Consider the following 20,280-nt stretch of genomic DNA (forward strand, 5'->3'; position numbering starts at 1 on the left):
ATAAAGGGACATTAAACAGACTGGACCTCCACTTTTTTTGGGTTCAGAAGAATGAGAGGTGGTATAATTGAAGCATGCAGAATTCTTCTGGGGCTTGACCAGATGGATGCAGGGATGATGCTTCCCCTGACTGGAGTGTCTTGAGCTGCAGGTCATAATCTCAATAAGAGATCAGCCTCATAGTGTGGTTACAGGAAGGGACCTGGTTATTGGGTCAAGTTGTACACTCTGATGAAACATGTAGGTTCAGGTTGGGTTGGGCCATATTTTGCTGGCCTGGCTTGGTACTTTATCAGCTTTATCAGCAGAAAAAAGTTCTTTGCAAAGGGGTTAGTGAATCTGGAGTTCTCTAGCCAATAGGTTTGTGAAGGGTGGGTCAAGACAGTGATTGATAGCTTTATAGATATTACAGGAACCAAACCAGAAGCCCTGGATGAACCAAGAGATTCGCAGTCTGCTGAGGGTTGGATCTGTGATAATCAAGACTGGCAATCCAGAACCCTACAAGAAGTCCAGGTATAACCTACAGAAGGCAATTGTGAGAGCAAAATGACAATTCTGCGTGAAGTTAGAGAGACAATTGGATGCACGACAGCTGTGGCAGGGTTTACATGCCATTACTTCCAATAAGGTGAAACCTAACAGCATAAATGGCAACAATGCTTCACTCCCTGATGAGCTCAACGCTTCTTATGCACGCTTTGAAAGGGAGAATAACATTACACCTGTGCGAATCCCCACAGCATCTGGCGACCCTGTGATCCCTGTCTCAGAGGCTGACGTCAGAACATCCTTCAAGAAGGTAAACCCTCACAAGGCGTCAGGCCCCGACGATGTAACTAGCAGGATACTGAAAATCTGTGCCGACCAACTGCCTGGAGTGTTCAAGGACATCTTCAACCTCTCACTGCTGTAGTGGGAGGTTCCCATCTGCTTCAAAAAGGCATCAATTATACCAGTGCTCAAGAAGAGCAGGGTGAGCTGCCTCAACGGCCATCGCCCAGTAGCACTCACATCTACTGTGATGAAGTGCTTTGAGAGGTTGGTCATGGCTAGAATTAACTCCTGGCTGAGTAAGGATCTGGACCCGCTGCAATTTGCCTACCGCCACAACAGGTAGATACGATAGATATTTTTATTAGTCACATGTACATCGAAACACAGTGAAATACATCTTTTGCGTAGTGTGTTCTGCGGGCAGCCCGCAAGTGTCACCGCTTCTGGCGTTGACATAGCATACCCACCTCGGACACAGCAGTCTACAGCGGACCCAATCTCACTGGCTCTCCACTCTGCATTGGAGCACCTAGACAACAGCAATACACACGTCAGGCTGCTGTTTATCAATTTACAGCTCAGCGTTCAACACCATCGTCCTCTCAGTACTAATCAACAAGCTTCAAAACCTGGGCCTCCATACCTCCCTCTGTGACTGGATCCTCGACTTCCTTATCGGGAGACCACAGTCGGTGCGGATTAGCGATAACATCTCCTCCTCGCTGACAATCAACACAAGCGCACCCCAAGGATGCATGCTTAGCTCACTGCTCTACTCTCTCTACACTCATGACTCTGTGGCTGGGCAAAGCTCAAATGCCACCTATACATCTGCCAATGACACCACTGTTGCTGGCAGAATCTCAGATGGCGATGAGGAGGCATACAGGAGTGAGATCGATGGCTGTTTGAGTGGTGTCACAACAAAACTTCGTATTCAATGTCAGCAAGACCAAGGAATTGATTGTGGACTTCAGGATGAGGAAGACGGGAGAACACGCCAGTCTTCATTGAGGGGTCAGCATTGGAAGGAGTGAGCAGCTTCAAGTTCCTGGGTGTCAGTGTCTCAGAGGGTCTCTCTTGGGGCCCAACACATTGATGGAATCATGAAGAAGGTATGCCAGTGGCTCTACTTCATTAGGAGTTTGAGGAGATTTGGTATGATATTCAAAGACTTGTAGATTTCTACAGATGTACAGTGGAGAGCATTCTGACTGGTTGCATCACTGCCTGGTATGGAGGCTCCAATGTGCAGGATCTAAAGAGGCTGCAGAGGGTTGTAGACTCAGCCACCTCCATCATGGACACATCTCTCTCTGCCATTGAGGGCATCTTCAAGAAGTGATGCCTCAAGAAGGTGGCATCCATCATTAAGGACCCTCGCCACCCAGGACATGCCCTCATCACGTTACTACCATTGGGGAGGAGGTACAGGAGCCTGAAGATCCACACTCAGTTTCAGGGGCAGCCTCTTCCCCTCTGCCATCAGATTTCTGAACAGTCCTTGAACCCATGAACACTACCTAGTTATTCCTCTTTTGCACTATTTATTTTTGAAACTTATAGTAATTTTTATGTCTTTGTCTTGCACTGTATTGCTGCCACAAAACAAAGAATTTTGTGAGATATGTCATTGATAATAAACCTGATTCTGCATCGGGGGATGTGGGTCAGTGCAGGAAAGTGGCACTGAAGTAAGAGGTAAGCCATGATATTTCCGTGAAGCATCTTGGCAGTATATGAATCCATATCATTGATGTAAACAGTACAGCAAGTATTAGAAGCATTTAAAATGGCCTGTCTTATCATTCATTGCAAAGTAACAGCAGCCAACTATCATTCACTGACCCCCAACACCCTTGCCCCCTCTCTCCCTGCATTGCAAGGCTATCCTAATGTGACCACAGGGCCTTGCTCTCCGTAAGCACAGGGAATGCTGTTGACTGTGCATTCAGGATACAAGTTGCAGTCAGTTCATGCCAAGTTTAACACTTTCTGTGAAAGCAGAGTACCCAACACAAGAAATGGAAACTTCTTGTGATTGCTCCTTGGTGTTATATCTTGATGCAATTTATTGTAATTTACAGGCGCTGCAGGAACTCCTTGTTGGCTTAGTGTGGCTGCAGGATGGCACTTGGCTATTTGGGTTAGATGTACAGTCTGATAGAACACTCAGGTTCAGATTGTGTTGGGCCATGTTGTACTGGCCTCGCTCTGTACTTTATCCAGGTCAGTATGACTTGCATAGTTTAAAAAAAAACAACTTCCAGAAAGTTCAAGGTTTATTTTGGAAGCATTTATTTCTTTCATCCTGTAGCACGTTTATGGTGCTGGTTGGGTCAGGTGTGCGAAAAGTTACAAGTCCTCAGTCTTGGGTTAGGTTCAGATTGGCTGTGGTTGGTTGGGTTGGGTTTATATTTTGCATTCTAGCAGATTTCTGCATTGGCTCAAATATGGGAGGCATTCCCCAATATTCAGTTTGTAATAATTTGATCATGATGAATTTCAATCCACAGGAGCTTTTTGAATTGGAAATTTTCCTTAGTGATACTGAACAATTCTAAACCATTAAATAACAATGCAAATGTGGCTTAACCCAGGGATGTCTCTTCATTTGTGCAATGCAGTGTTAAAAAGCAAGTAAAAACATAAGATTGCAAATATATCTGTGCACATACTTTGTATCAACTCCAGTTTGACTCTTCAAAATTAAATGATACTTAGTGAAAATGAAATGCTGAAACCATTTTGCTGGCATGCAAAGCTAACAACTGCAATGAGAAAGCTGTAATTATAACACATTGTCAGCTGATTCCCTGAAATAACTTGGGATTGTTAAAATAGGTCAAAGTGAAGTATCACAACTTTCAGCCAATTCAGGATTTTCAAAATAAAGCAGCAGATGTATAATGTGAAAATTGGACTGAATATTTACAGGTTTCCCCTAGTTAACAAAAGAGTTACATTTGTAAAGAATACTTTATTATGGAAAAATTCATAAAGGAGGACATAGGTTTCTATTTCTCAAGGATGTAATTCAGCTTGGTGCAACACAAAAAAACGCTGGAGGAACTCAGCAGGTCAGCCAGCATCTATGGAGGAAAATGGACAGTTGATGTTTCAGGTGAAGATCCTTCATCTGGACTTTCAGCAGAGATCAGTGAGAGAGGGTGTCACAGAACTCCCGTCAAAGAGAGGAGGAAAGCTTCTTCAACTTTTCCCTCCATAGGTGCTGCCTGACCCGGTGAGTTCCTCCAGTGTCTTGTGTGTTACTCCAGATAACAGCATCTGCAGTCCCTTGTGTCTCTAATTCAGCTTGGTACCTGGTGCTGTGATTTAATTAAACTGAAGTAAAAAGAAATGTGGAAAACAACATCAAAATCTTGGATTTAGTGGCCTAAAACTAACGCTTGGATGTAGTTTTTACACACTTTTGCATATTAATTACATTTAGAAGACACAGGGGGCAAAAACAAACACTTCTACCCCAGAAGGTGGTGCAAGAGGTGGAGAGATGATCTACAGTCTGGCATCAGACTTGGGGAATTTTGAGAGAAGCTTGCTGGAGTAGAGGATAATTAACTTGTGTTGCCCAAGGACTTGGATGAGGAACGTGATTGGGATGCTGTCGTGACCAAGCTGATGTAGATGCATTACAAGATGGTTAGCATGTTGTCAGGTCTGCCTGGTTAATTTTGGAGATGAGGAGTTTGGAGCAGTTGATCTCGATGCTCTCACAGGAGGTTGTGCAGAGCCAGGAGACTATAAACTCTTAATGGTTTTTACTCTGAGACTACATTTCAACATTGCTATTGTTTTGAGAATTGCTTATTTTAAAAAAAAAAGCAAAATAAGAACAGCACACAAATGAAAAATCAGGACATTTGTGTCTGAAGTTACACCAATATCTTTATCATTTGATAAACTTGGAGGTGTGTTCTTTTGTGTTAGGATATGACAGCAGTCTTGCTGCTGGAAGGCTGCTTCCTTTCACTTTGTGTCTGCAGCGATAACCTTGATGATCCACGAGCTTGTCCCAGATATTCCAGCATATGACAGCTGGGGGGGGGGGTAGGGGGAAGAGAGGTCATCAATATCTCGAATTTGCATATTAATGTTCACACAAGGAACTAGGTAGATTGGTGCAGCATTCAGACTGCATTATTCTTGAGATGCTGAAAATTCAAGTGTGTTCTCAGTTATGACAAGTGCAGGTAGTTCTGCTATAATGCGATTAATTTATATTCCTAAAGAAGCCTTGTGTTATAGAAAGTTGCATTGTAGCAGAACAGGCTGTAGTTGCCTTCAAAGCACAGATTTAAACAGGTTTTCTGGATCACTATTGCACTAGAACCAATGCAGCCCATATAATGCGAATAGTGTTCCTCAGTCTATCAATCATGTTATAACCAATGAGCATTATGGAAACGCATTATAGGAGAACTGCCTGTAATGCATGCCACTGCAGTGATGAGTAACACTGTTATGGTACTGCATGCAATGCAAACCTTGCAATGCCCCTCCTGCAGACTACACCTCAGGCACTTGGTCTGCGCTACACTCTTCCTGAAGCACCAGCTGTTGTCTTTAATCACTGCGCAACATAAAGCGCACAGCAATGATATCTTTCACCTGGTTGTCATCCATTGCAGGGTGATTCCAGATCAGGAATTAGTGTAGATAGGCAAAATGGGTGGTGTGGATATGGTGAGCTGAAGGGTCCGTTTCTGCACTGTACATCTCTGAATATGCGGCAAAAACAAGTCTTTAGACCACTGGCATTTTCCACTGCAGTTGGATGGAGTGTTGTTCGGTTGGGGCTTAGCTGCTGTGGTTGGAGTCCAAACTGGTGCGAGGAGCCAAGAGTTAGAGGTTCAAGCATTGAACTGTCTTATGGTGCTGACTGCTAGAAATGTATGGTAGTGTGGTCTACCTCTGGATAAGAAATAAAGCAAACCATAAATAATTACAGGGAGAGATATTTACTCTTGTGCGTATTCCTCTTGCAATAACATCCAATATTCCATTTGCCTTCCTAATTGCCTGTTACATTGCATGTTAACTTCCATGTACAAGGATACCCAGGTTCCTCTGATTACTAACTCTCGCAATTTAAAAAAATACTCCGCACTTTTATCCCCCCCCCCAACAAACCGGATGACCTTGCATTTTTCTTCATTAGAACACAGAACAGTACATCACAAGAATGGGTCATTCGGCCCATGACATTCTGCTGAATTAATTAAGCTAATGATTTATAATTACACTAATCCCTTCCTTCTGCCTGCGCTTGGTCCGTATCCCTCCATTCTCTGCATATGAATATAAGATGCACATGAATATTGGCTCAAAGAGCCTCTTAAAGGCCTCTATTGTATCTGCCTTCACCATCACCCCTGGCGGTGCATTCCAGGTACCCACCGCTCTGTGAAATTTAAAAAAAACAACTTGCCCCACACATGATCTTTGAACTTTCCCCTTCTTATCTTAAATGCATGCCCTCCAGTATTATACATTTCTACCTTGGGGAAAAATATCAGCTGACTCCTCTATCTATGCCTCTCATAATTTTATAAACTTCTATCTGGTCTCCCCTCAGCTTCTGCCATTCTAGAGAAAACAACCTTAGTTTGTCCAACTTCTCCTTGTAGCACCAAAATCTTTCAAATTCTGGGCTTTTATTGACTTTCAGCCCCATTTAATTTCTCCATTAAACTAATGCTAATTTCTTCCATTTTATTCATACCAGATCTTTTGCTCTTCACAATTTCCAAAATATTTGTTTAATTTCTGTTATTTTCTTATTCCCCAATATATTTTCCTGTCTCTGTAAGGAACCTACGTTAACTTTCACTATTATTTTTCTTTTTGTACTTCTATTGAAACTTTTGCAGTCTGTTTTATGTTTTGTGAATGATTATTCTTGTATTCTGTTTCCCTTATCAATTTCTTGGTCCTTTTTTCCCCTGAATTCTGAAATGTTCCCAATCCTCAAGTTTGATGCTCTTTTGGCAATACAGTTTAATCAAGTACTATCTTCTGTTAGCCATAGTTGGACCACTTTATCTGTTTTCTTTAAGTCTTACAAGGCTGTATATTTGCTGTAAGATATTTATTCTTTAATCCATTTTTAAAAATATCCTATGCTGGTAAAGGTTTGTTACTTGTCCAATGTTATAATGCAGCAGTCCAATTTCTTTGACCATATTACACCTTCCTTTCACACTTCCATGGAAGCTATTCATATACATGCCTCTTCTTCTATTGCCTTGGTGTTCTAATACAAGTAGGTCCCTGCCCCATTAGGTGCAAAGATATCCAAGAAAATGGGAGCAATTTTAGAGAAACATTGGTTCTTCTGTAGCACTGGATTCCAGCATCCCCCCATGTGCTTTTGTTTATTGCGGTTCTATAGATCACACCAATATATTGCCCCCAATTCCAAGTGCAGTAGTTTTGTGAAATCATGTTTGATGAGGTGCCATACAGAAGGCCTTCTGAAAGTCTAAATGAAGCACCAACACAAGTGCACTGTGTTGAAGTGAAATAATAGAAACTTTCATTTTCGCAATTTCTGATGTCGGGCCAGGTGATCTATAATTCCCTGTTTTCTCTCTCTCAAATAATGGGATGATATTTGTTACCTTTCAGTCTGTAGGAACTGTGCTAGAATCGGTGGAATTTTGGAAGAGGACAGTCAGTGCACCCATTATTTTTCATCTTTTAAAACCTGGCAATACAGGTCATCAGATCCTGGGGATTTAAATTTTCAGCCCCATTAATTTCTTTAATACCTTTCTCCCCACCCCCAACTAATGCTAATTTCTTTCTGCTCCACATTCGCTCTTGATCTGGTGCTTTTCTACATTCAGTCTTGTAATTGTTAATTCATAGAGCTGTACAGCACAGAAATGGGCCCTTTCTGCCTGCCTCATCCATGCTGACTGTGATGCTTATCTATGCTAATTCCATTTGCCTGCATTAGGCCCACACCCCATTACATCTTTCCTATCCAGGTACCTGTCCAAATGCCTTTTTAAACATTGTGATTGTATCTGCCTCCATCCCCTTTGGCAGCTTGTCCCAGGTAACCATCACCCTCCTGTGTGGGAAATCTTACTCCTCAGAAATTTCTCCCCTTTCACCTTAAACCTGTGCCCTCTAGTTCTAGACGCCCGTGCCCTTGGAAAAAGATGCTGACTGTTTGTCCTATCTGTGCCCTTGATTACTTTATAAACCTCTGTCACTCCTAGGCATCCTGTGTTCCAATAAGAGTAAACTCAGCCTCTCCAATCTAATTATTATTACAGCCTTCCATTCCAGGTAACATCCTAGTGAATCTCTTTTGCATTCTGTCTATTGTCTCCATATCCTTGCTATAGTTTGGCAATCAGAATTGCACACAATAATCCAAGTGTGGTCCAACCAGAGTTTTGTACAGCTGTAAATAATAGCCTATGAAGATAAACATACAAAATGCCCTTTTCACCAGCCTTAGACACCTGTGTCGCCACTTTCAGTGAGCTGTAGACTTGTGCCTCAAGGACCAAGCATCAACACTCCCAAGGACTCTGCCATTAACTCCATAAGTCCAACCAGAATTTGACTTCCCAAAGTGCATTACCTTGCACTTGTCTGGACTAAATTCCATCTGCCACATCTCTTAACTTTCTAGTTGATCTATGTCCCACTATGTCTTTAGACAACTTTCTTCCCTCTCTATGACTCCATCAATTATTATGTCAGACCTCTACCCACTGCAATTTGCCTACTACCAAAATGGGTCTATAGTGGATGCTATCTCCCTGGCCCTACACTCCTCTCTGGAGCATCCGGACAGTAAAGACACATATGTTAGACTATTGTTTATTGACTACAGCTCTGTCTTCAATATTATAATTCTAAGCAAACTCATCATCAAACTACTAGACCTGGGACTCGACTCCTCCCTCTGCGACTGGATCCTTGACTTTCTGACCAATAGACCGCAATCAATGAGGATGGGCAGCAACACATCCAGCATGATTATTCTCAACACTGGTGCCCCACAAGGCTGTGTCCTCAGCCCTCTACTCTACTCCCTATATACTCATGTCTGCATGGCCAGATTCTGCTCTAACTCCATCTACAAGTTTGCAGATGATACCACAGTAGTAGGCTGTATCTCGAATAACGATGAGTCGGAGTACAGGAAGGAGATAGAGAGCTTAGTGACGTGGTGTCATGACCTTTCCCTCAATGTCAGCAAAACAAAAGAGCTGGTCATTGACTTCAGGATAGGGAGTGGTGTACATGCAACTGTCTACATCAATGGTGCTGTCGTTGAGAGGGTTGAGAGCTTCAAGTTCCTGGGAGTGAACATCACTAATAGCCTATCCTGGTCCAACCACGCAGATGCCACAGCCAAGAAAGCTCACCAGTGCCTCTACTTCCTCAGGAGGCTAAAGAAATTTGGCATGTCCCCTTTGACACTCACCAACTTTTATCGATGCACCATAGAAAGCATCCTATCTGGATGCATCATGGCTTGGTATGGCAACTGTTCTGCCCGGGATTGCAAGAAACTGCAAAGTTGTGGTCACAGCCCAGCACATCACGGAAACCAGCCTCCCCTCTACGGACTCTGTCTATATCTCTCGATGCCTTGGTGAAGCAGCCAGCATACTCGGACCCCACCCACTTGGGTCATTCTCTCTTCTGTTCTCTCCCATCAGGCAGAAGATACAGAGGACACATACCACCACGCTCAAGGACAGCTTCTATCCCACTGATAAGACTATTGAATGGTTCCCTTATACAATGAGATGGACTCTTGACCTCTCAATCTACCTTGTTTATGACCTTGCACCTTATTGTCTACCTGCAATGCACTTCTCCGTAGCTGTGACACTTTACTCTGTATTCTGTTATTGTTTGTACCCTGTACTACCTCAATGCACTGTGTAATGAATTGATCTGTACGAACAATATGCAAGACAAGTTTTTCACTGAACCTTGGCACAAGTGACGATAATAAACCAAAACCAATCTGCAAATTTACTAATCTTGCCCCTACATTTTACAAAGGTCCTAGCACCAGTCTTTGAACTACACCACTTTCAGACTTCCAGTCAGAAAAACACCCATCCACCACTACCCTTTATCTCCTTTCATCAAGCCAATTTTGGATCCAGTTCGCCAGTGCTCCTTGGATCCCTTGTGCCTTAACCACTTAGACCAGTCTACCACGTGAGACCTTGTCAAAAGCCTTGCTAAAGCATACGTATACCACATCTACCATCCTGCCTTCAGTTTTCTTAAGTGGCTTTCATCAGTGGTCCTGATGAGCATTTGCCCCTTAAAAGGTGCAGTTGTGAATTCATCCAGGTCCACTTTGGTTGTAGTTGGTATTAGTGACTCCTGAAGTTAATCCTTGTATATACGTGGTAATGTGCTGTTGTTGCTGCCTGAATCCTGCAATCTGCTCTGAGATGAGGGAATTAATTTCAAATTTAAACAATACTCAAATCAATCTGGCAGCTGGGGTGGTGGTGAGGGCTCGTCATCAAAGTTTCAGTGCACGTTCCCCAATGTCATCAGATTTCTAATGGGCTTTGTTAGGGATAGTTGTAACCTGGTGATCTAGCAGATAAACTTCTCCAAACCTCTGCCTATAGTGCTATATGTGCGTCAGCCTCTAAAAGGGTCTCAACCCGAAATGTTGATTTGAAAGGTCTTGACCCGAAATGCTGACTGCCCGTTTCCCTCCATAGATGCTGCCTGACCTGCTGAGTTCCTCCAGTTTTGTGTGTGTTGCTCTAAAAATGCTCAATTTTGATGGAGAAGCAGTTGAATATTATGACAAGAGTGTCTTCTGGGGGGAAAAAAAATTGAACTTTATTCTAATGAATAAAACCTTTTCGTTAAAACTTCATTTATACAGCACCGTAATAGGCCCTTCCGACCCAACGAGCCTGCGCTGCCCAATTATACCCATGTAAATGCATGTATTCAGATTATTTTCATAAACATGGAATGGCAACTCACGGATGAAGGTGGTACGCTAATAGAACCCATTATCAGTTTCCAGATGCCTGGTTGGTAATTTCATGAAATGGTTTTTCAGAAGAAGTGTAACTAACTCAGATGATTTTATTTTTAGTAGGAGCCTTGATACTCGAGTGTGGACTTGCAAGCTGCACTGTGGGATACCTTACCTACACGTGATGAATGTGCTCAAAGCTGTCCAAATATTGCATTAGAGAGAGTGAATATTGTTTGAATGGCATTTGCGAATGTTCTTGGCTTCTGACTTGATCTGGGCCAGATTAAAGCTAACTAAATTCCTTATGAACATCTGGAGACTAGTAACAGTTAGTTTGCTGCATAGAATTCATTAATCATATTTTGACTCTCTTCTGATAGAAATGAATGCACAAAGTGTGTCAAAGAAGTGGCCAAGGTTTAAATGTCCTTTAGCAATGCTTGGTTTCACTGATAATAACCTTTCTTAATTTAAATGCATTATGAAGACAAATTTATTCATCCTTGTCACAACAGAGTCAAAATACAGTAAATGAATTCCAGGCAACAAATAAGCTAGAGCCTGTTACTGGTCTCAAGGATGTTAATAGAGTTTGGACAAACTACCAAGTTGTACAGATATGATGATGGACATCTTGTTTCCTCTGTTATTGATCAGAATTAGTTGTATAGATGTAAAGGTGGTGGGAGTGGACTAGAAGTGTCTGATTTATGAACAGACTTGCACTGTAAAGATGTTGCATGCTTGCTCTCTAAATCATTTACTACTTCCATTATTATCTATAACTTTTGCTCTTTAATAACCTACAAGATCTTAGCGATAACTTGTATCACAATTTTCTTAATTTTCCTTTTAAAGCAAGTCTTCAGATGAGAGTAATGCTTGGGTAGCTCTGCATTGGGTAATTCTTTAACAACATTTTCAGGTTCTCTTTAAATCTACCTTAAAATTAGATAATGTTATACTAGAAAATTATTTTTGAAAGAAAAAAATAATTTCCCATCAACTTAACATTGCATTTTTTTGGCTGTTGTTCTTATAATTTATACCTGAGGCAATGATGTGAAAAGGTTACTAATTTGCTCTTTCACTATAGCATTAGGTATCTGTTTAATAACTGAACATTTTTTTTTGCAGGGAATGCAACCTTCAAAATAATGCAAAATGTGGGCCCTTGCTATTCTCAGTCCATAATGCAAGGGGAGCTTCAAAACTGGGGCTATGAAATGTTTATCTTGAATATATTGGTCATCAATTGTGTTGCTGAACTTTATCCTTTACTACATAAGCATGACATCACAGGTTCCTAATATTAATTAATTGCTTACCGTGCCCATTTCATATTTTGTCTATTTCTTTCAGAATATCCATAATGTCAGAGTTGGAAGACTTGGTGGAACGTTTGGAGAAGTCTGTCGAAAGACTGGAATTAGCATCTTTAAAAGTACCAGGTGTTCTGACCCCGGGATCTGATGCAGTGAATGGAGACAATGGAAGTACTGTGTGCAAAACCTTACATTTGTTCTTGTACAATTGTTAGTGACCAGAGGACAACTACTTAAAATAATTGTCAAAAGAACTGGAGAAGCGAGGATCTTTTTATGACCAAGATTGCATTACTGAAAAGATGGAAGCAGCAGATTCAGTAGAAACTTTCAATAGGATGTTAGTTATATATTTGATAAAGAAAACTTTATAGGGCTATGGGCAAACAATGGGATTAACTGGATGGTCTTCTAAAGATGGCTAAGGCATGATAAATGTTTGGTTAGCAGCTTGGAAGTATGAATGACAAAATAGGATCCTGCTTAATTCCATTAAAAATTACTTGAGGGAACGGTAGAACATTGTGGCATACTTGGTGCCATTTAAGGCTGAGTGTAGTGTTGCCATCAAGAATACAGTATAGAAGGTTAAGCATGCAGAGCAGTGTAGGTCACCAGGCATTATCTACTTATAAATCCTGAAGCTCTTCCTTCCTACCAAAGACCCAGTCCCTGGGGTCACTATTCTTCATGATCTGCACTTCCCATATCTTTTGTGATCTTGCTACCATTTTGTCCACATGAATGCTGACCACTTCTGATATAAAATGCAGCACTTTTATACTTCACCAGATCGCGGGGACATCAACCTATTCATAGTCACCACAAGAACAAATCCTTTATTTTGCTAATCCTCAAGTACTATGTACAGTTCTGGTCACCACATTACAGGAAGGATGTGATAGCACTAGAGAGGGAGCAGAGATAATTCTAAGGATGTTGCTAGGACTGGATGTTAGTTACAAGAAGAGATTAAGTTGGTTGTACTGTAAATATCTGTGAACGGCACATTCTCTGACAAATTGCACATTAGTCCCCTTGCTGTTTCTAGTGGAGATCTGTGCTAAATTATGGGCTGGTTCTTTCTCTCTGTGATGTTTTGCCTATTTGTTTATATACTCTGTCTCCTATCTATCTTTCCACTTTAATGGAGCTAAAACAAAGATCAATTCTTCTAAAATGAGGCTGCTGGAACAGAAAGTTTGGGTTTCCTATGTAAGAGTACACTTTGCCAGTTTCAGCACAAATATTCATTGCTCCATTGCAAGATCTTGCTGATGCCTGTACTTCATCTTGCAGCTGTGATTTTCAGAGTTTACCCTTAAAATGACATACATTAATACAAGAGGTGCTCTTTGGGCTATTGAAGGGTGATGCTGTTTTAAGAGTGGATGCCACAATGATAGGAGAAGTGAGGGAAAGTGCTTCAGGGATCAGGTGAAACTGGGCAAACAGGTGGAGAATATTGTCTGGGGCATTTTTTTTGTGTAAGGGGCCACGGAGACCCTCTAAGGTTATGGCCAGAAGGTTTCCATGTAAGGCCTTCTTTAGGCTGAATGAAAAATAGATAAAGTCTGTTCTTCTGGAGGATTGAGCTTCGTACCTCCATGAAGCAGTAGTGCCAAAATATTGAGATGTGGCAGTGATTAGCTGCAGTAGCCTGGAATGATCTTGAGGATAGGAAGCAGAGAGACATTGACCTTGACCATCAAAGGCAAAGCAACCTAGGCCTATGTGTGAAGCCACGTTTGAGATTGCAGGAGTTCATAGATCTGTGCGAGGACTGCCTTATTTGAAACTTAATCTTCATAGACATTGCTCAAAGACTTTTCTGTGAGGTGCATAGGTCACTAAATTCTGAATGCACAAGGTTTTGAGTGATGATCCCTTCCTACACCTGCATGGCTGCTGTCTTCTTGACATGTATCTGATGCCATGAAGTATTAGGTGGAGTAATCCCCCTTTTGGGATTCAGTTTGGAATGCAAAAGATGCAAGCAAGGTCAAGGTTTTGAGTGATGATCCCTTCCTACACCTGCATGGCTGCTGTCTTCTTGACATGTATCTGATGCCATGAAGTATTAGGTGGAGTAATCCCCCTTTTGGGATTCAGTTTGGAATGCAAAAGATGCAAGCAAGGTTGGTTCTGAATGTCGCTGGTGGGTAGAATAAACAGAAAAATGCTGTGGAGCAACCTAGCAAAGAATGCAGTTGAGGTTTTGCTCTTCAAACAGCATGTTTTTGCAGCAATCTGTTGGTCAAAGCAGGTGTGCAGTTAAACAAGATCTCTTGCTTTTTCAGTCCAGCAAGGTTGACTATCATGCTGGAGATGAATATTAGACATTGCACTGTTACTAGTATTTTGGCAAGTCTTATGCTGAGCTATCTGGCTGGCACTAATAGACTTCCCTGATAGAAGGTCACGTGTTGTGTCCCATTGGGTACTTAGAATCCCAAAATGGGTGCAATTTTGCTCTACTCTAGATTGAACCCATTTTCAACAGCATGGCACATTTAGTGTTGAGAAGTAATTTCTAGGGTTGCATCTTTCATTAATCCAGCTATGTAGTTAAGTGTTTAATTTTTCTCACTGCATGTGTCCTAAGTATGAAAGGCATCCTCTATGACCAGGTATTGGTAAATTATTCCATAAACTTCCCACTGGCTCTTGAATGAAATGAATCAAACTCCTTTAACCTTAGTGTAATTGAGCTGGACAATGAGGGCCAGCCTTTGGATAGTTCCACTCTTGCCCTTTGCCTTATCTATCCCTCCCATCATCAACTCTGAGTTAAAATGACCTTTTTTTCATCTTTTTCCCAGTTCTGATGCAGAGTCTCTCACCTAAAATATTAACTGTTTTCCTCTGCACAAATGCTGCCTGACCTGCTGAGTGTTTTCAGCATTTTCTGTTTTAAGCTGAGAGGGAAATGCAGGCAAGATGAGAAAAGTTAGATGGTGAAGCAAGAAAGGAATGTAGCACTGCTGGTGGTTCTTCCACAGCAAAGCCTCTAAGTTCAATTCAAACAGTAATGTTTTTAATCAATGGAAAATAATTGAAGGATTGACTTTTTTTTTAACTTCTTGAACTTCAAGATGTGGCACCATATGTGGAAGCTTTCGATGTAATGCTGATGGGGGCTGTTGCAGACTATATGAAGCACAGCAAGATCCTTGGGGAAGATGTGGAGCAGCATGTAAGTAGAGAAGTCTGCATTATTCTCGAAGGCTGATCTTTTAATTGAACATCCATAGCACTTGGCTTAGTTGCCACGTATTATTGGCATTTATTTTAATAGTGTCGATCATTAACAAAATGAAATTCTACTGCATTCTAGGTACTTGGTGTTGGAATTGGTTTATTATTGTCACATGTACCGAGATACAGTGGAAAAACGTGGTTTTGCATACCATCCATACAGATCATTTCAAAACATAAGTACATTGAGGTAGTATAAGGGAGAAACAATAACGGAATGCAGGATATAGTGTTACGATTGCAGAGAAAGTGCAATGCCTATGATGAAATAGATTGTGAGGTCAAGAGTTCATCTTCAACGTACAAGATGTCCGTCATTGAATAGTTGTTGTTCCATTGTTGCTGAATCATAGAATTGTTCCAAATATATTATGATTTCCAATAATTTGATCTGTTTAATGATGTTTATTATCCAGAAACCATTATAGTTTTGAGTTTACCTGCTTCCAGTCTTCAGAATTAATTACATACTGAAGAAGTTGATTTGCATTTGTTAACCATTTAACACTTACGCAGAATCTACAGCATATTGAGGCCATTTGGTCCAGTGGTCTAAGCCTGCATCTATATATACCACACAGGAGCCTCTTCCACTTTAATTAGCAGAGTGGGATAACTTCACAGAAATCCCCTTGCATATTGCATGTTTTTTTTTGTATGCTACATAATTGAAATGTAAAGTCAGTTGTGAAATGCCCCTCCAGTTGTACTTGGTTTGCATTATAACTTTGAATTACATGCTTCTGTATGATGCTACTGGCATACAGCGACAACTTCATTCCTTGCAGAATCAGAATCATTATCTCTGACTTTCATGGTGTGACATTTGTTTTCAGGCAGCAGTACAGTGCAAATATGTAAAAATTACTATATTTTACAAAAATAGTGCAAAAAAAGGGCTAATTAGGGCGTGTTGATGGACTGTTCAGAAATCTGATGGCAGAGGGGAAGAAGCTGTTTCTGAATTGTTGTAAAGGTCTTCAGGCTCCTGTACCACCTCCCCAATGGTAGTAATGAGAAGAGGGCATGTCTCAGACGGTGAGGGTCCTTTAGTGATAGATGTCACTGCCTTGAGGCACCACCCCTTGCAGATGACCTCTGGTGTGGAGGATTGTGTGCATGATGGAGCTGGCCAAGTCCACAACCTTCTGCAGCCTCTTGCGATCCTGTGTATTGGAGCCTCTGTACCAGGCGGTGATGCAACCAGTCAGAATGCTCTCCACTGTACATCTGTAGAAATTTGTAAGAGTCTTTGGTGACTTTACAACATCTTCTCAAACTTGTAATGAAGTAGAGCTGCTGGTGTGCTGCTTTCATGATTGCATCAATGTGCTGGGCCCAGGATAGATCAAATTGCATATTGCTTGTTTGATGTTGCAACTGTAACTTTGGGGTGCAACTACATGCCAGTGAAAGAACAGGAGCATCCACCAGGAAAGGAGGCCTTAACTGCAAAAAAAAGGTCCAACAGTCAATCCTTAAAGTGGCAGTCCTTATCACTGTGGAGAGGTCTCTTACAGAGGGCAATAGTAGATTCTTTCCCAATGCATGGATAGATGAGTTTTCTCGGTGGTTTGCAGGGCTTTAAACTTTATTGGCATAGGATCTGATCCTCCCCTCGATCCGCATCACAACATCATACTGAGGACTGGAGAATTTCAAATGTTGATAACTTGTTGGTTAGTTTTTTGCAGAATTCTGTTGTAATCTCAGTGAATTATTGGAGAGATTTGCATAGTAATCTCCCTAAGTTCTTCACAGCACTCCTTCAAGGCATTCCTTAAAACTTGCATCTTTGACCAAGCTTAGACCATCTGTGTCAATGTCTCCTTTTTAATAGACACAAGAGATTCTGCAGATGCTGAAATCTGGAGCAATACACACAAAATGCTGAAGGAACTCAGCAGGTCAGGCAGCATCTATTGGAGGGAAATAATAGTCGACGTTTCAGTCGAGATCCTTCATCAGGACTGGAAGGAAGAGGGCAGAAGCTGGAATAATAAGGGAGGGGGAGGAGCACAAGCTGGCAGCTGATAAGTGAGTCCAGGTGAGAGGAGAAGTAGATGGGTGGGGGGAGGGGGATGAAAGGGAGTGATGCAAGAAGCTGAGAGGTGATAGGGAGAAGAGGCAAAGGGCTGAAGAAGGAAGAATCTGATAGGAGTGGACAGTCGACCATGGAATAAAGGGAAGGAGGTGGGGGGAAAAGAGGGAAGTAGTGGGCACGTCATGAGGGCGGGAGGGGAAAGAGAAGGGGTGAAGGGGTCACAGGAATGGAGGGAAAATGAAAGGAGGGGAACCCCCCCCCCTCCTTTTCGTTGAGGGGTTACTGGAAGATAGAAATCAATGTTGATATCCTCAGGTTGGAATCTACTAAGGCAGAATGAGGTGTTGCTCCTCCAACCTACGTCTGGCCTCAACGTGGCAGTAGAGGAGACTGTGGATAGACATGTCGGTATGGGGATGGGAAGTGGAATTAAAGTGGGTGGCCACAGGGAAATCCTGGCTGTTGTGGTGGATGGAGCAAAGGTGCTCAACAAAGCGGTCACCCAATCTGCGTCGGGTCTCACCGATGCAGAGGACGCTGCAGTGGGAGCACCAGATGCAATAAATGACACCCTCGAATTCACTGGTGAAGCGGTGTCTCACCTGGAAGGACTGTATTGGGCCCTGAATGGTGGTGTGGGAGGAGGTGTAGGGACAGGTGTAACACTTTGTATGGTTGCAGGGGTAAGTGCCCAGAGGGTTATTGGTGGGGAGGAAGGAGTGGACAAGGGAGTCATGGAGAGGGTGATCCCTGCGGAAAGCAGGGGGGGAGGGGAAGATGTGCCTAGTGGTGGGGTTCTGTTGGAGGTGGTTGAAGTTGTGGAGAATGATGTGTTTGGATGCAGAGGGTCCTTTTTATTTTAGTTTTGATTATGTTCCTGTAAATATTCCAATGTAGAGCAAAAATCAAAACATTGTGGCTCAGATCATGTTGTCTGAAATGTATGTTGACTTCACTCTCTAACTGGTGAGATTAATGTGCTAATGCAGCATATTCTCAAAAGTAAAGGGTTGATGGTGAAACGCTCTTTGTGGGAAGAAAAACAAACCACAGAGCAGCCTAAATCAACTGGCAAGTTTGGAGATCCATAATTTAGTATGTCTCTTAATCCACTGAATGTGCCAGCCAGTTTGCATTTTAATAAGTGTCTTTGCTTTTTTCACCAAGGTTTGGCTCATTGTTTGTATTTGTGCATTTATTATAATGCAATATCTACTGTGGCTGCATGGCAGATCAAGCACGGATCATCTTTAGACCAACCTGAAGCTTAAAAGTTTTGGAATAATTGATTATCATTACTTTCAAATCAAAGTAATCCATAGGATTGAATCCGTAGGATTGAATGATCATTACAACTCATCTAGGATGTTAATCTTTCTTTTAAAATTTCTTCTATCTGCTTTCGGGGAAGTTCTTCCTTTGATTTCAAATTGATGGATACAATCCTTGCTGTATAGCATGGTGCTCTTCAATATTTCAGGCCAGTTTTGGCTTTTGCACCAGCATCTGGTCTTGTTCACTCAGTAATCTTTCATTTTGGCTGTACGTGGACGTAAAAGAATAATTGTTAGAAGCAGTTCCAATGGTTACAGAGCCTTGCAGTGGAAACCAGCTAAAGCTGCAACCAGTTGCTTGTACATTTCCTTTTTCACACAACATTGAGAAAGATTTTAGTCTCTGGTTTTAATGAATTATTTAGGTGCATGTTAGTGATCCATCCACCCCATAGTTCATGTGGCTTACTTGAGACTCCTCCCAACTTCTGAGTCAGAATGTTTTGACGAGTAAAGTCCTAAAGCCAAAACTGGAGCTCAAAGTCTCGGCTGAAACTCCAGTGTTCCGCTCAATTGCCACACTTTCCAAAATGTAGTCTTTAGCAAGAGATCTTAACGTTAAGACCCTGCCTGTGTTCTCGTGGTCCTGTTTGAAAATGAACTGAGGTGTTCTTCCTAGTGTTCATCCCTGAAGTAAAATTATTCATAGAAGTAGATTATCTAATCAATGTGATTTTGTCATCTTGTGAATATATTTCCCATATTAGACTAGAGACTACATTTCAAAAAAAAGTTATTGCTTGCAGAAGTTGTCTGAGGTTTATTCCATGCTAGATAATTAGCTGTTTTGTTTTGTCTTTGCATATTGTGTATTGTTTAAGGACTAACTTTGTAATATCATTATCTTTTGGAGTTTGAATCAACATCGCTATTGCCACAAATTTATTCAAAATAATTTCCTAGATTTACTACTGATTTATCTTCATAATTATTACCTTTGACACCCTGGGTCAAACTTGTAACTCTTCTCCACAATGTTTCCAGTGCAAATTATATCACCAGGAGGCAGAAACTTGAGAGTTCAATTTCTGCAGGAAAAAAACTTTCAAATAAAATAAGACCAGAAGAGAGGTCCTCAATATAGGCATCTTTCAATCAAGTGTGGCTTCTAGGAGCCTATGTAACACTGCAACTAATAGGTGTTGAAAGAGATGTTACAGGCAAAGGCAGATAGTTGTCCAGACCAATTACAATTGAACTAGAACATTACCGCAAGTGTCCTCCGGGAAGCATCCAAGACAAAAACATCTTGTATGTCCAGCGTATAGGCCCTTCTGCAGAAAGGAGATCGATTCTCCTCATCTCTCATAGTGAAGCACCTTCTGGCAGTCAGGTAAGGTGTTCCCTTTGGTAAGTAGCAGGGTAATTCTAGTGCTACACAATGAGCCTTTTGATCAAGGGAAAGCTCTCACAACTAGGAGTTGGCAAGCTGAGTTAAAATCTGACAAGGTGTTTGCAAATCCAGACTAACACTGTGATCGGGCCACTTTAGTCTTGTGTATCCTTAATTTTCAGGAC

At 41.7% G+C, this 20,280-nt stretch overlaps 1 protein-coding gene across 4 annotated transcripts in view; it reads left to right on the top strand.

Moving 5' to 3' along the window:
* Nucleotides 1-20,280, top strand: part of cap2 (cyclase associated actin cytoskeleton regulatory protein 2) — a 134,648-nt gene that overhangs the window by 13,666 nt on the left and 100,702 nt on the right. For 2 of the 4 annotated variants that reach the window (XM_052016562.1, XM_052016563.1), the window contains 2 exons: nucleotides 12,164-12,297; nucleotides 15,222-15,322. In XM_052016562.1, coding sequence (XP_051872522.1) covers nucleotides 12,174-12,297; nucleotides 15,222-15,322 — 225 coding nt within the window. In that variant the 5' untranslated portion in view covers nucleotides 12,164-12,173. The remainder of the gene's footprint in view (nucleotides 1-12,163; nucleotides 12,298-15,221; nucleotides 15,323-20,280) is intronic. The other 2 variants (XM_052016564.1, XM_052016565.1) reach the window with 1 other exon arrangement.

Source organism: Pristis pectinata, chromosome 5, assembly GCF_009764475.1.
Source record: "Pristis pectinata isolate sPriPec2 chromosome 5, sPriPec2.1.pri, whole genome shotgun sequence".
NCBI classification, from domain to species: Eukaryota; Metazoa; Chordata; class Chondrichthyes; order Rhinopristiformes; family Pristidae; genus Pristis; species Pristis pectinata.